Below are 15,169 nucleotides of genomic sequence, written 5' to 3'. Positions count from 1 at the left end.
TGCAAAAATTAAGCACAGCCTCACAAGACTCTTGATAAAAATAATTTTTTTAGAATTCAGATTTTCCAAGCACATTTTAAAAAACTTTGTTAATATAGAAAACACCAATTAGTCTCCAAAATAAATCGATGATAGTGGTTGTACCATAACTTGCAGGTTTCTGACTTGTCTCACTCAGGTTATTAAAAATTGTGGCCAAGAGATTTACCAGGCTATTATCGCGATACTGGATTTTAATTATGTATGTATGTGACTGCCCAACATATGATTCTTAATACAATCATAATGTCATATTCATATATAATCATATTACCATTCTAAATATATTCGTTTATGAATTTAAATGACGACATTTTTTATTAGCTTTTCGAGGCTTTGTTTAGTGCTAGCTAGCAACAGGCAAAAAACATAATTTACATGAGAACAACAACTCCTAAAATAAATATAATGAAAAAGTTTGCCATAGTGATAAAAAAGAGACTATGATCTGATTATGCAAAATACAAAACTGAACTATGAGGTCCACGACAAAAATTTTACAAGGCTTTGTAATAAATTTAAAAGCTATGTGCTTTTGCAATCGACGTACCTGTTTTTATAAGATTCCTTGCCCTTCCCAATTCCCAGTTATTTCAAACATTCCTTAGATTTCCTTAATTCCAAAGAAATAAGCACGCTGTTGATGATATGCAAGAGCGATTGAAAAGATTGATATAGAATTTAGTCAGTCAGCAGGAGCACTGCCTGATATTTATTTCAAATTATTAAAGTTGCGTAGTTATTGAATGCTAAAGTTTTCGTACTTTATACAAAAACTACCCTTCGTACAACTGAAAAGTGCTTCGAAGAACTTTTCCCTGTCATCGCGTTTTCATAAAGAATTAACTAAAAACTTTGTACAGCGATCACCATTTGTGACTATGTCTTCTCAACAGAATACCCCAACTGGGTAAGTTGACTTCAGCAGCTTTTTACATCAAATAATTACGAAAGTGCGTAATATTAGGTCTTTCATCCACATTCAAGACTGACAAAAGTAAAAATTGCTAACTTAATGTGACTGTTGAACAATTAATCGTGTTATTAATATGGAATCTTAAACATCAAACACTTCTTGGAGACAAACAGCCAACAGCATTTCTTCATCAAAAATAATTTCAGTAAATGAAAATAATGAAATCAAGCATTTAATTCTTGAAAGAGTAAGTGTTTCGTTGGCAAGTCGAAAATCGTCTTAGTCATATTTCTTTGATGATTTTTATTGAAAAGCAATTCCGGGAAAATCTTAAAAACTTCATTATTGAGCATTCAATTCTCTCTGGACAAAAACTACAAATTTGATTGCATTTGTAGACTTGTACAAGTTAGTGCGCCCTTAGTTTATTAGGCTATCATTTGTTGTAAAAGTAATTGCTATATATAAGTGCTTTTTAAATATTGCATTGATCAATTGAATACCTTGAGTTGATGAATTAGTAATGGTACAGTTATGAAAAATTTAGTTGTTTGGGTAATAATATACTGCAGGTTTTGTCTTGGGATCTATGTTCAAGTTACCGTTTCCTAATCAATACCAGCCTTATTTAACAAAGGTTACTCTGATTTTAAATTATTGTTATAACTTACCTAAAAACTTCCTGGTTAATCAACTTAAAGCTTTCATCTAGACAAGTTTTCAATTTCCAGATAAAAAACTGGTAGGCCACATGGCTCTTAAAATGCAAAAAGCCAAGTTATAATTTGTGATAAAATTTAATTTTAGTCCCTGGCTTCATTTTTGTCAGTTAGCTTATTCCACATATCCCTACCCATCTGTGGAATATATCATTGTGAAGAACATAGCCTGTTCATTTTAGTCAAGCCACTAAAATTTATCTTAAATTGCTTTTGACATCTTTATGTACATTAGAAGTATACATATAATCTTTTATATAATCTTATAATTTAAATTTAAAATCCGGAGAAACTTTTATCTTTTATGTATTCAATGCCTGGATTACAAATTTTCAAACTTATATAATGTTTTATATATGTACATATGCCAGCCAATGATCAATGAAAAAATATTTACATTCTGGGCAAAATATTTGTTAAAACATAAAATGAAAATTCATCATCTTGGATTGCAGAGTGGTAGCATACCAAGAAATCATTTAGTCCCAATGTTCATATTGGTAGTATTTTACAATTTAGTTCAAATCCTTCACCCTGTGTGAAGGAAACTGTTTGTACTAGAAATATTGCTTATAACCACTTTTAAACGTCAAAATCCATTAAAAAGTTTGATTGAATTACATCCCTTGCATAACATTTTCCTTCAGTGAAAAGACAATTACTGTAACTGCCATTGTTGGATACTTAGCTTTGCATTTTTCACACATTGTCATGGCATTTTATATTACAGTCCAGATGGTCAGCCCCTATCAAAAAATGCTCTGAAGAAATTGGAGAAAGAAAAAGAAAAAGCTCGCAAGAAAGCAGAGAAAAAAGCACAATTAGTAAGTGTTAGTTTGTATAGTTGTGTGCCATGGCACATGGGTCAGGAGGGGAAGTGGTGGCCTACCTACCTAATCCTCCCCCCTGACTGTTGAAGAGACAAGGCTGTCAGACAATGTTTGCCAGACAGTTTGGTAATTAAGTTTACAGCTAAGCATTAAAGACTGCAAGTGTACTGATAGCCTCTGTTAAGTATATTAGTTTTTACATAGTTGTGTAGCCAACTTTATCCGTATGTTAATTTTTTGTAGAAATTATGTAGAACAATTGGACAACTGTTTTTAGGGGAATATAGTCAACAGTATGTGTTATAAATAACTTGGAGAAATGTGTGTCTGTTTGCTCTATTTGTGTATGTTTGTACGGAAGTAATTGAAGCTATGTGTTGCAAAATCAATCGTTCGTAAATTTTGGCTTGATACTTTGTGTTAGCATAATAACCAAAATTAAGAAAGGAGCTGTGTTTTTTCCCCTTTTGAAAATTTTTTTGATAAATGTATAAGTATTAAATCGTTTTAAAAACATGGCCTTTTTGTATAATTAGCTGATTATTTTGTAGTCTTTATTGATTATGGTGGATTTGAAATATTATTTTTGTGTTAAGGCTGAACAAGCAGAGGCAAACGAAGAAGAGGTATATGTCTGTGGTGTTATTTTGTTTCCATGATTGTAACTTATTTGATAAAGTACAAAGAAGATACTTTTATAAGATAAATACTTTACTAACAAATTCTTATTAAAGTTTTTTTGTGAATTTCATACATATTGAACGCAAATCTTCCAAGGAAAGAATGAATATTCCACTCATTTGATATGAATTGTATAAATTTACAGGCTTAAACATATGTTGACAGGGTGTATGTACTACACAGGTGCAGTTTACAATCTCTGCAGTTGGATTTATCGTTTCAGTTGTCAATTCTTTTTCAATTCTTAAATTATAATACGACAGACACTAGCGATGACTAGGCATATCATGGAAGATTACGACATTTCATGAAAATAATAACAGTGTGAATTTCAGCATTGATGTTCTCTGTGATTGCCTAGTATATTTAGCCGTAATGATGTCACATGCATGGTGAAAATGTGTTGCTAAAGAAAAGGGGTTTTAATGTTTAGGATGTCTCAAATGGTAACTATGGGAACTTGCCATTGAATCAATCTCAAGATAAGACAAGTATGTAGTATACGTATTTTTCTTGATTCGTATTTTTACAGCGTTGTTACTGCTTTTCATGCAAGGTGTTCTCGCTATAAGAGTAGAGTTTCCACTATTATGTGAGTGTTGTGTAAAGTTTTTAAATGTTTTAGGGAGTTTAGTTTAGCTCTAATCTACTTTGTTCTATATAATTTACTTCCTAAATCTTTTTATCTTTATTCCATAGGCAAGGGATTGCTTGCATTACACTCTAATATGTTTTATATTCCCACAAATCAATGATCAGCTATCATTTTCGTTTCAATTGTGATTTCAGAGTTTCGTATTTTTACTTCTTAGGTCGAGTTTGGACCAAAGTGAAAGACCTAGTTTCTGAAAAAGCTGGAGAAATTGTATTGGTTCGTGGGCGCCTGCACACGTCAAGGGGAACTGGTAATTAGCTATTCTATTCCCACTTTGTTCATTTTCAAAAACTTAACTTTTTCAGTTAACAATTTCCTGCAGTTAGTTAATATAGGTACTAAAACATATTTATTTACCGATACGTATGAACAGAACAAAAGATATTATGTATCAAAAATATATTACATGTAACTCTTGCAATCTCTTGCCAAACTTTTTTTCCTCACGATGTCGAGTTCGATGTTTTTGTAAAAAGTAGCTCAGCGAGTTTTTTGCTGAACTTCCCCTTTTTTTTTTATGGCGAAGTCGATCAGATGTCTTGCGTTGTTTGTAGCTACACCGTTCACTTGTTGGTGAAAAAATCAATACTGCTTTAATGCACTTAATTGAAACTGTGTTGAACATTAGAGTGACGCCATGCATGTACAGATAATCAAATTATAGAATACATTGCTTTACATCCCTGCAAACCTACGACTTGTTTGCATGTCATTTCTCATAATTCATTCTCTGCTTCTTTATTTGTTTTCTTATTTGCTTGGTGTATCTATGTAGCTACAACAAGGGACTTCACTTTATTTCAAACTAAACAATATTTCATGTTTAGGTAAACAATGCTTCGTAGTTCTTCGCGAACGACAATTTACCGTTCAAGCGATTTGTGCCGTCGGTGAAAATATTAGCAAACAGATGGTGAAGTTTACAGCCAAGTGAGTCAGTGTAAGATTGTATTGGTATTGTCCTCGTGGTTTTGGTTCTTTAAAGATCGATAGGCTTATTTACTTGTGCGTTGTTCGTCATTATCAAATACAACAGTAAATTTGGAATTTGATTTTAATGAACAGTGTTGGTGTAGAAAAATTTTTCATTAATTCTCCAGCATTAGCAAAGAATCTATTGTTGACATTGAGGGAATTGTTAAAAAAGTTGATCAGAAGATTCAATCCTGCTCTCAATCAGATGTTGAAATTTCGGTTACCAAAGTAGGTTAATAAAACTTTTGAAACTTTCTACATTTGCTCGTACGTAATTTAGATTCCTTTTTACCAATATTGTATGACTATACTGTACCACGAGCTTAAGTCGTATATTGTAGCTATGTAGGGACAACTAATTTACTTATCCATAAAAGACATTTTCAAACAATAAAGCCAATATACATTAACATATTATAAATCAGAGCGTTCACAGAATTACTTTAAAATGTTTTTCATTCTAGATTTTTTGCGTTAGCGAATCTCTTCCAAGATTACCTCTTCAAATCGAGGATGCATCGAGACCAGATGTCGAAGAGGTGCGTTGAAATGTCATTTTGTCTGTCTCTTCATTTTTTTGTTCCTTTTATTTTTTGAAAGCTGTGCGGATTTTTGTAGGAAGCAGGTCTTGCAACTGTTGGACAAGATGTAAAACTGGATCATAGATACATTGATTTACGAGTAAGTATTTTCTTTATACGAACGTAGTTTTGAACAATGTTAAAGTATGAAAATTGAATTTTTTAAGATATACGCATATCTCTCTTTAATGGCGGTCGTTTCAAAGTTATTCTAAAGTTGAAATGCTCATTATTTAGACTCCTACGAATCAATCTTTGTTTCGAATTGAAGCCGGCGTATGTCGTTTTTTCCGAGATTATTTAACATCACAAGGTTTTGTCGAAATCCATACCCCAAAGATTATATCAGGTAACTAGTTTGTTGATTTTAAACTTTCGCCGTCTGCATTCCATGGTTAAAGGGGAAAGTTGTAATTTTTCGAGGTTATCGAAAAATCTTTTTCTATATCATCGAGTGTTCCAAAATCAATGATACGTAAAATGATGAAGACAACAAATAAAAGAGTGCTAAAGTCCGTTAAATACAAAACTTTCTGAACTGTCAATTTTATTTATTGTTTCTTCGTGATTTTCCAGCTGCAAGCGAAGGAGGAGCAAATGTTTTTGAGGTCAGCTATTTCAAAGGTAAGTCGAGTATTACATTCACCAAAAACTTTGGTTTTTTATACATTTCGAAATTTCCAATAATGCAATGCTCGTTCTTCGTTTGAAGTTGAAGGTTTAAAATATGACGCAAATTTGACCACCACCCCTCTCTCCCTACGAAATATTATATCAGTTTTCATTACTACGCTTATCGTTTTGCAAGTTTGCAGTATTGTTATTTATAGAGCAAGTCAAAGTACAGTAATTTTTAGTAGTTAGGTGTCAGACGTTTTTGATATATCTGAAAATTTGGGTTTTCTGAGCTTACGTATGCTTTTGGATTTCAATCGTTTGCCTATAGAGAATTCTATTATAGATATTTTATTTAGTCTAGCTATAATATTCCTTTGTTTCATTCAGACATCTACATCATATCATTTGTAAAATGGCGTACGTTTCTCCCCTTTGTTGATTGATTTACAAAATAATTTTGATTTAGATGTCTAACTTTTGCCGTCATTTAAACGCTATTGAAATCTGACTTTTGACAAGTTTGTCTGCAATATCCCGCTTTTGTCAGTTAAAAACAACGAAGCAACGTCACAACAATATATGTTCCTTTAAACTTTGCGAAAGTTGGCGAATGTTGATATTGGAACTCCATTAACGTTTTAGATAAAATGTCAAACAGCATTTGTAGGAAAATAGACATGATGTTTACACAGTATCATTGAGTAAAATTCTCGAAAAATAATGCCGAATAAAATGTAAAATAAAAATTAAGGAATTGCAGCTATACAATCGTTAGCTACGATAGTCGTTATGTAAAAGAACCGAAAATTACTTTCATGATAATTGGGAGGCTTTTCTTTATCGTGAAATACATTGCAATTGGGCTGTTGAGGAGCTGATAGTTTAATAAAATTAATAAAACAGAGGCTTTGTCGTGATGACAAATCAAATATTGCTTAGAAAACTACAATTGCCATGGCGAATAGCTAAAAAATATAGAGTTCCCAAGAGTTCTGAAAACCAATAGAAACCTATAAGTACCGAAACCTTGGAGAAACCCAAGAGTTAAAGCTGCTTATTCATCTATGCCATTTTTGTGGAATTGCTCATCTTGCCCAGTCCCCTCACATCTATATAATATTTTTCAGGATGTTTTTATCTTGCCCAGTCCCCTCACATCTTTCTCACATATTTCAGGAAGTGCTTATCTTGCCCAGTCCCCTCAGTTGTACAAGCAAATGGCCATCTGTGGTGACTTTCCTCGCGTGTTTACCATTGGCGGTGGTAAGTACCTACCTATGATTGTTTTCAGTTTGTATGTTTTTTTCACATACCTCCTTATGTGGGGGTGCACGTTAGGGAAGGTGGATGTGTGAACCGCCGCCCTCCCCCTTCCTGCCCCGCTTTAGCAACTATAAGGAAATATGAATAAAAAGTCGGTCCACGAATTGATAGATGACAAAAAACGGTCCGGTTATCAAATAGTAACATTACTCAAGTTCTTAGTTCGTTACATTTTCAAGAGCGATTTTAGGAATTCTCTGTAAATGAATACCATTGTATTACCATGAAGCTTAATCTTATACATCAAACAAATTGTTAGCATATAAATTAAGCTTTCAGACTGATCTAGGATCTACCATTTCTCTTTTCGGAACTAGTTTTTAGGGCAGAAGACAGCAATACGCACCGACATTTAACCGAGTTTGTGGGCATGGATATTGAAATGGCGTTCTATGAACATTATCATGAGGTAACATTTCTTTTGCGCCTGTTTTCTTTGCTATGTAGATACGTAGTATGCTTGTCCAGTTATATATTGTACGTACGTACATTTTTCTCATGTTATATATGTTTTTCACATCATTTAATGTTGTTTTATGTTTTTACATCATCATGTTGAATCGTTAAATTTTTGTTACGTGAACGACTGGATTTCGTTGTTTTTACAAAATGATGAACGTATTATGTACCCAAATACGTTTTCTTAAGTGTGTTCGAAGTTGTATGTTTTTTTCAAAACGAATGTTCAACGTCCTTGCACTCGAATCACAAGTTACTTTCTGTTTATAAATAATTTTTCTAAAGTAAGTTTTTTATTCTCTATGACAGGCAGTCAATGTAATTGGGGACACATTTACCGCTATTTTCAAAGGACTTCGCGATCAGTAAGTATGGGTGTTTGAAAGTTATATTGCTCTTCATTTCCTTTATCCATCGCACGGTACTTTAGGTTGAATTTGTTTATAATTTCTCTTGGAAAACTGTCAATTGGTCCTTTTTAGTTTCCAAGATGAGATTGAAATGGTACGAAAGCAATATCCTTCAGAACCATTTAAATTTCTTGAGCCACCGTTAGTATTATTTTTTTTGTGATATTTTGACACATTAACCTTTCCTAAGTTTCTTTTGGACAAATATTTTATGTCGAAATATTGGATCTAGTATGACCTTAAATGCTGCAGGTTGATCCTGGAATTTGCTGAAGGTGTGAAAATGTTGCGGGAAGCTGGTGTTGAAATGGGTGATGAGGATGATTTAAGGTGGGAAACTTTATTACATTAGTAGCTACTAATTACCAGTACAGTACTTTCTTTGGACTACATTATTCTTTGATATCATGATTTTTGTTAGTACTCTAATAAAAAGTTATCGGAATATGTTTTTCCAAAAGTAGCTGTAATGAAAATGACTTTTTAGTACTCCCAATGAAAAGCTTCTTGGAAGACTTGTCCGTGAAAAATATGACACTGACTTCTATATACTGGATAAATATCCCCTGGCTGTTCGTCCGTTTTATACCATGCCCAGTCCTCACGATAAGGTTCGTACGAGCGCTCTAAGTTATAGAAACATTTATATTTTGTTTGTAATTAAAGCTGTGTAACCACGCACATTATAAGTCTGGACCTGTTGCACGAAGCCTGGATAGCAATTTTTTGAAACTTTTATAAAACCTTTTAAAAAGAAAAAAATATATATTTTGGACTGAACTGAGCAATCACTGAAATGAAACATTGTGTCGAAAATTACGAAATTCCTTTGTCGTAAGACAAATACAAACACCTTTTTTACAAATTTGAAAATTTGTGCTATCCATTGGATAACTTAATCCAGGCTTCGTGCAACTTGGCCCTGTTTGGTTCACATTGGTTCACATGGTAACCACGCACATTATATGTCCGTTTTGTTCTAATTTTTATCGAGTAAAAAAAACTCGATTTGGTGTCAGTTTCCATGCTTATAATCGATTTCCTTTCACAATATTAATCCATTTTTGTGTTTACATTCGTTTGCACTGCCGTTTTTTTTATTCTACTTAGGTTTCTATATTTTATATTATCAGATCGTTTAACGTTTAGGTTTCTTTGGTTTGAGAAAACTTTATACAAAAAAAATAAGATCAAACATAGAAAAAGTGCTCCAACCGAAAGTGGAAACTGACCAAAGTGCTCGGTTATTTGTACAGCTTTTCGTTGAGTGTTAACGTATAATATTTGCTATAGATGTACAGCAATTCTTATGACATGTTCATGCGTGGTGAGGAAATATTGTCTGGTGCTCAGCGTATTCACGATCCTGAATTTTTGACGGAAAGAGCTAAGCATCATGGTATTGGTAAGTTTGTTGAGTCCATCATAGTTGTACGTATTACGTATGTACATTTATTTTCTCCTTGCTTCTCTAAAAATGAAATAATTCCTTGCTTATTTTTACTTAATTTTCCTCCGAGTCTATTCAAGATTGAGATGATATTTCCTTGACTATACTTGTGAATAGTTGCAATATCTTTTTATCTAGCATCTGTTATTTGTTTTTTTTCTTCCTTTATATAGAATTGGATAAAATCAAGTCTTATATTGACTCATTCCGTTATGGGTGTCCTCCACATGCGGGGGGAGGAATCGGTACGTACACTTGATCGACGTTTATTCAACTATTTTAAGACAAAGTTTTGCAACTTTTCTTGTCCCACGCGAATTGCATGTTTACCTTTTTTGTTATTGTCTGTGGAAATCCCAATTTGCAGTGCTGTAGATATGAAGCTCGACGAAGCAATTTCTTGCTGATAATTTGACAGCATTTTTTGTCACTCTTTCAAAGATTGCTTTTGGCATGATGTATAATTAATCTAAGCTTAACTCTTATTTGAATATGGATGTAATTTTTCAGGTCTTGAGCGGGTGGTCATGTTGTATCTTAACCTTGGCAATATAAGAAAGACTTCGATGTTTCCACGTGATCCAAAGCGAATTACTCCTTGAGTCGATGATTTTTTTTATTTTTAAAACACGATTATGCTCTGCACAAAAATGTGCTCAACTCTAAATAATTTTTGAATCACCTAATTAGCCAACAATGTGTTTATTTTTTCGGTGACTAATCACGAGACCTGCACCATTTTTTGTGTCAATTGCTTGACAAAGTATAACATTTGTATCAAAAAAACTTTATTACCAATTCAAACTTTTTCACAGCTTGATTTTCAAATTTTTAACTAAGAGCACAGTTAACTGCTACATATTTATGTATCTGATTGTATTGACGTTGTCAACTGAGTGTTAAGCTCAACGTATGGCTATTTTACTTATACTATGTTTTAATTTTGAATTTGAAAGTAAATAATTGAAAGTGTGTGGATTATTAAATTAATCACTCACTTATTGTTGTCTTGAAATATTTGTCCGTCCATTTACGCTTGTACATTTCAATGGGAAAGATAATTTGTTACAAGATGATCACAGAGATACTAAAAAAATTGTTGTATAATTGCACTGAAATTTTTCGAGAGAAGAAAAAGATACTAGGAACTCGGCAGGAAAAAGGAGTAGAAAGGCTACAGACAAATGAGGTACAAAAGCATTCCATGGCATTTACTGAAGAATATTGGATGCGAAGGATGAGCTAAAGGAGTCGAGACAACCGCAAAGTATAAATTGAGCTCAATTGAAATTCATATTAAAGGCTGCAACTATTTTTTCGGTAGATGTTGACATAGCAAACTTTTTGTTAAGCTAGAAAATATACAATCCTTCTGGGTCAGAAATATAGGCGATGTTAAGTTAGAATTTGAGATCATGTAGAAATTTCCATTGGAATCTGCAGAAGACCCTATCATGATGTAGCTAGATATTTGCTTTGCCGGCAAGTCAAAGATCATTAAGGTAAACGATCATTCACTTGAATCTTAGGAATGTCTATAATAACAACGTAGAATTGCATGAAAGCAGAGCTTCATATTTAATTTTATTTAAAGCCATTTGCTTTGCAATCATCTCTGTTGTTCAGGAAACGTTCGTTCAGGAAACGTTCGAGTATAACTTGCAATAGCTTTTCTGTTTGGCGTACAATTTATGAAACCGGAAATTGTTTTAATTGTTGTACTTCATAATAGTGATATGACTGATATCGTTCCTAAACATAAACAATGAACAATAGTTCAAAACCTATTTCATCGTCGCATATAAACATTGAGAAAGCCAGTAAATACGTTCTTTATCCACAATGATGGAATTCAACCGCTTTCATGTGGTGTTTACAGGGTTATCTACCGTCATTTTGTTATTTTCATCTAGGTGTGAGGTAAACTGTGTGCGTGTCAAAGTAACAAGAAGAAAGGATGGTGATGTTTTAGCTTTTGACGAAACGATTAAAGTCGATTGTAGCTGGATGAAATCAAAATGTTTAGGAAATGTTACTGTGGTTAAAAACGGCCGAGAATTTTGCGGCTGCTGCAAATGTTTTAGAAGATCAAGTAATTTTGTGAGCAGCCTGGGACGATGCGAGAACACGAACGGCATAATAGCATCAAGATGTCGATCTTTACGCTGGAGTACGCCGTTGTTAGAAAACACCTCAAATTTTATAAATATTTTTGGTCGGAGACGCCAGCCATCAGCGATACATTCTTGTACAGTCAAAGATGCAAATCCTGAGTTTTTGAGTATTCGTAAAAACATTTGGAGACGCATTAATGAAGCAAGTTTCTTTTTACAAAGAAAATCGTCCGGTTGGGTGGTGTCATTTTTTAATGATAGCGTTTCGAAAATGTCCACTGGCTACCCAGGAAGAATTGCAAAAATCAATTTTTGTTGTAAAAAACAACCTAGAGGAAAATGCAGCAACTATTGCATGGTTTTTAAAATTCGTGGAATGCTCGACGTTGTCGTTTCTAGTGCAATGATAATTTCTGAACAACCAACCCGTTTACCCAATACAACTTCCTCGTTGACCCAATATAAGTTGGCAGCAACAGGCAGTCAAATAACAAGTCACAATGTACTTCCCGTGGGAAATAATACGTCTAACTATAATAAGAGCTCATCACGAGATGCAATGAAGAAACAAGTATTTTGGATCATAATAAGACTGGTAATTGTGGCATTGATCATAACACTCATAACTTTTGCTGCTTGTTCAAAGTATAAAAAGCGGGCAAGAACTGCCAAAGAGAAGGCTTTGCAGGCTATTGCTAATGATGATACACCAAAATTCACCACTTCCAGCATTGAAATGGGAAAAGTGAATCAGATCGAGGGTCATATTTATGCAACAATTGAAGATATGCGCATTGAAAATCCACCTCCTTCTAGTAATATTTATCAAAATTTAAATGTCAATGACAAGGGGGAATGTGATGTACATCATCAGTCTCTAGAGCGACCATTACATGACGTACAATACATTGATGTTTTGCCTCCAGCAGATCACGAGGGTTGAGAAATACTGCTGCTTGTGTAAAATACTTAAATAAAACAAGAACACAGTCATTTTAAAGTAAACGGTTACATAAAAATGACCAATGATGTGATCATTATACAATTTGTCATTATAGTCTTATATAAAATGAATAGTTCATGCACGGAAAGTAAAAATTTAGTTTTGCTTTTTGGACATAATTATTTTAACTGTAGATTAAAAACTCAACACAGAAAGCAGTTACATGGTCATGTGACCATACGAATCTATGATATTCATATGCATACGTTAACAACAACGTTAACCCATCCTGGGGAACTTATTTCAAAAAATTGTGTGTGTTCTGGAAATGTTTTCTGTTCATGTACACTGATGTACACGAGATCGACTTTTACTTTGTTGATATTTGATAGAAATTTCCACAATTACTCGAATCAACATCTTTTGTTCTCTTTCATTTTACGGACTGACGTTGATGTACTTTATACCCTTGGCCCTTTTCCCACCTCACTCAAATCACCAAAATGTCCAGCCAGAAATGATTGGCGAAATTCAACATAAAAATGAGACTGCCAATGAAATTTTTACTGTATTGCATTGAACAATTATTCATGTGCTAAAAACAACAAAATATTTTATAACCCACTGAAGCATTCTTGTGCCCTAAATAATCTTTAAACCATTCATTGTGCATTTTTTGTCTATTTTAACACCCTACTTTAATTATTGATCTTAAAAATTTAACTGGTTCAATCAATATACTTATTAATTTAGTATTAGAGCCTGATAATGATTATTTGAATCTTTTCTCATATCATCAAAGTTCAGCTGATCATACACATCACTACTGTGCGGACTGTAGTTGATCGGTTCTACGTAAGACCCATCGATAACAGATTCAGGTTGACGCGAGGTTTGACTCACTCGTCCATTTTCTCCACCGTTAACATTGGTTGATGTAGAAATTATAGGTATGTCGTATTCGTTTTCAACGTTCTCTTTCCTATTTCTGTTATTGGGCCTGTTGGATGCAGTTGTTCTTCTCCTTTTGTAACAAACAAAAACAATTACCGCTGTAAAGAGTACTATAACAGCCGAAGCCACAATGATTATTATGAGGAAAATCGAAGTGATATTCATGCGATCAATGTTTTTGTTGCTGTTTGCTGTTATGTTACCTGAAGCACTTGTTGGTTTCGTTGGTGTAAAAATCGACTCAGTAATCCTTGCAAGAGTAATATTTTGATTAGGTGTTGATAAAGTTTCTGTGGGCGTCGTTGAAGTTTTCAGTTCAAAACTTTCAGTATTAGCTATTTTGAATATGAGGCATATATCGCTGTATTTTCTTTTATTCCTCCTCAATTTGCATCTAAATTGCAATTGTATTATTTTTCCAGCGTACGTGGTATATATTTTCGATCTGTCCTTGAATTTTACCCGCCAATCTTTGGGACGATTATTTTTTTGAAACTTTTTTACCAACGAGAAATGAATTCCTTTAAGTTTTGTTCCGAACCAACTTGATTTTGTATCATTGTCCGAGCTTACGGAATACAATGAAGGATATCTATAATTTCTTTGCTTTTTACAATGATAGGCTTTCATGCTAAACGCTTCACCGAATTTACTCAACATAAAAACTTGAGGGAAAAGTTGTGCATTCCTTGTAGGGCATACCTCATTAGGAATATCTTTTATATTCATACATTGCCTCACATTTGAAAAATAAGTGGCGTGTGCCTCAGAACATTTACATTTTTCGCACGCCCTTGGAACAGTCTGTCTAAAATTTTTACGATAACAATGGGCATCGAAGGAAGAGCAATCAGTCTTGTTCGCTAATGTCACAAGATCACCGTCATCTTGACGCTTCACACTTAGAATTCGGGGCTCTTTTTCTTCTGATACCTGAAATATTGTTAATAACAAGAGAACAATGGCGATGTCTCCTTGAAATATAGTCATCATTTGAAGTTACCAAATATAAGGCAATGTCCAACTAAGAGAAGACAGCTGTAGAAGTCCTTTAGTGTTAACTGATTGATTAATTCTCATTCAACACCTTTCACAATTTTTGACATAATCAAGATCGAGTCTTTAGCTATCATTTGTTTAATATTGTTCTATCCATCTCGCTTTCAAGCACCATTAGTTAAACATTTCCGTGCAAAGTAAACTGAATTGCTGATCAAAAGACCAAATAAACACTACCGTCGTCATCACTTCTCATTTCTCAGCCGGTCAACCTGTATAGATTGCCCTATTCCATATATGGTCACGATGTTGAAGTGAACTTCTTAACTGCGGAAGCTGATTGAGCAGTATATAGATATATAGAAGCGAAGAATAATTAGAAATTGCGGGCAAAGGAAATACAGAAAATAAAATGCTAGCGAGGGTGCATCACAAACAACTCGCTTATTTACTTATAAAAAATGACGGATTGAGACATTGATCTTAAACTCGCTGGGCGAATT

The 15,169-nt window shown here is 33.6% G+C and overlaps 2 protein-coding genes across 3 annotated transcripts; one reads left to right on the top strand and one right to left on the bottom strand.

Annotated features, from left to right (window-relative positions):
* Positions 1 to 667: 667 nt before the first annotated feature.
* Positions 668 to 10,671, top strand: LOC124440672 (aspartate--tRNA ligase, cytoplasmic-like). The gene is made up of 20 exons (XM_046991083.1): positions 668 to 949; positions 2,405 to 2,498; positions 3,101 to 3,130; positions 3,619 to 3,676; positions 3,998 to 4,090; positions 4,668 to 4,770; positions 4,941 to 5,043; positions 5,280 to 5,354; positions 5,434 to 5,496; positions 5,634 to 5,745; positions 5,973 to 6,020; positions 7,191 to 7,277; positions 7,655 to 7,746; positions 8,106 to 8,161; positions 8,279 to 8,347; positions 8,459 to 8,536; positions 8,694 to 8,817; positions 9,500 to 9,611; positions 9,830 to 9,901; positions 10,167 to 10,671. Exons 1-20 carry the CDS (start codon positions 786 to 788, stop codon positions 10,256 to 10,258), a joined length of 1,725 nt encoding a protein of 574 aa, XP_046847039.1. The 5' UTR covers positions 668 to 785; the 3' UTR covers positions 10,259 to 10,671.
* A 2,597-nt stretch (positions 10,672 to 13,268) lies between these two features.
* LOC124440676 lies at positions 13,269 to 14,914 on the bottom strand. 2 transcript variants are annotated; one of them, XM_046991088.1, is made up of 2 exons: positions 13,871 to 14,914; positions 13,269 to 13,737 (listed from the first exon to the last, which is right to left on the bottom strand). In XM_046991088.1, the coding sequence occupies exons 1-2, from the start codon at positions 14,658 to 14,660 to the stop codon at positions 13,658 to 13,660; spliced, it is 870 nt and encodes a 289-aa protein (XP_046847044.1). In that variant the 5' UTR covers positions 14,661 to 14,914; the 3' UTR covers positions 13,269 to 13,657. The 2 variants fall into 2 exon arrangements, with proteins under 2 accessions (XP_046847044.1, XP_046847043.1); XM_046991087.1 differs by having other exon boundaries at positions 13,269 to 14,600; positions 14,671 to 14,914.
* Positions 14,915 to 15,169: the final 255 nt, after the last annotated feature.

Source organism: Xenia sp. Carnegie-2017, unplaced genomic scaffold (genome assembly GCF_021976095.1).
Source record: "Xenia sp. Carnegie-2017 unplaced genomic scaffold, XeniaSp_v1 HiC_scaffold_2, whole genome shotgun sequence".
Taxonomy (NCBI): Eukaryota; Metazoa; Cnidaria; class Anthozoa; order Malacalcyonacea; family Xeniidae; genus Xenia; species Xenia sp. Carnegie-2017.
The sequence above is the reverse complement of the archived record's forward strand: the minus strand, read 5'-3'. Positions and strand labels throughout refer to the sequence as shown.

Excerpts from the sequence above, each read along its gene's own strand:
- LOC124440676 (XM_046991087.1), bottom strand. The coding sequence starts at position 14,396 with ATGAATATAAAAGATATTCCTAATGAGGTATGCCCTACAAGGAATGCA.
- LOC124440672 (XM_046991083.1), top strand. The coding sequence starts at position 786 with ATGCTAAAGTTTTCGTACTTTATACAAAAACTACCCTTCGTACAACTG. Across the intron at positions 8,348-8,458 it reads TTTAAATTTCTTGAGCCACC|GTTGATCCTGGAATTTGCTG; the intron begins GTTAGTATTATT and ends TAAATGCTGCAG. Across the intron at positions 8,818-9,499 it reads TGCCCAGTCCTCACGATAAG|ATGTACAGCAATTCTTATGA; the intron begins GTTCGTACGAGC and ends TATTTGCTATAG.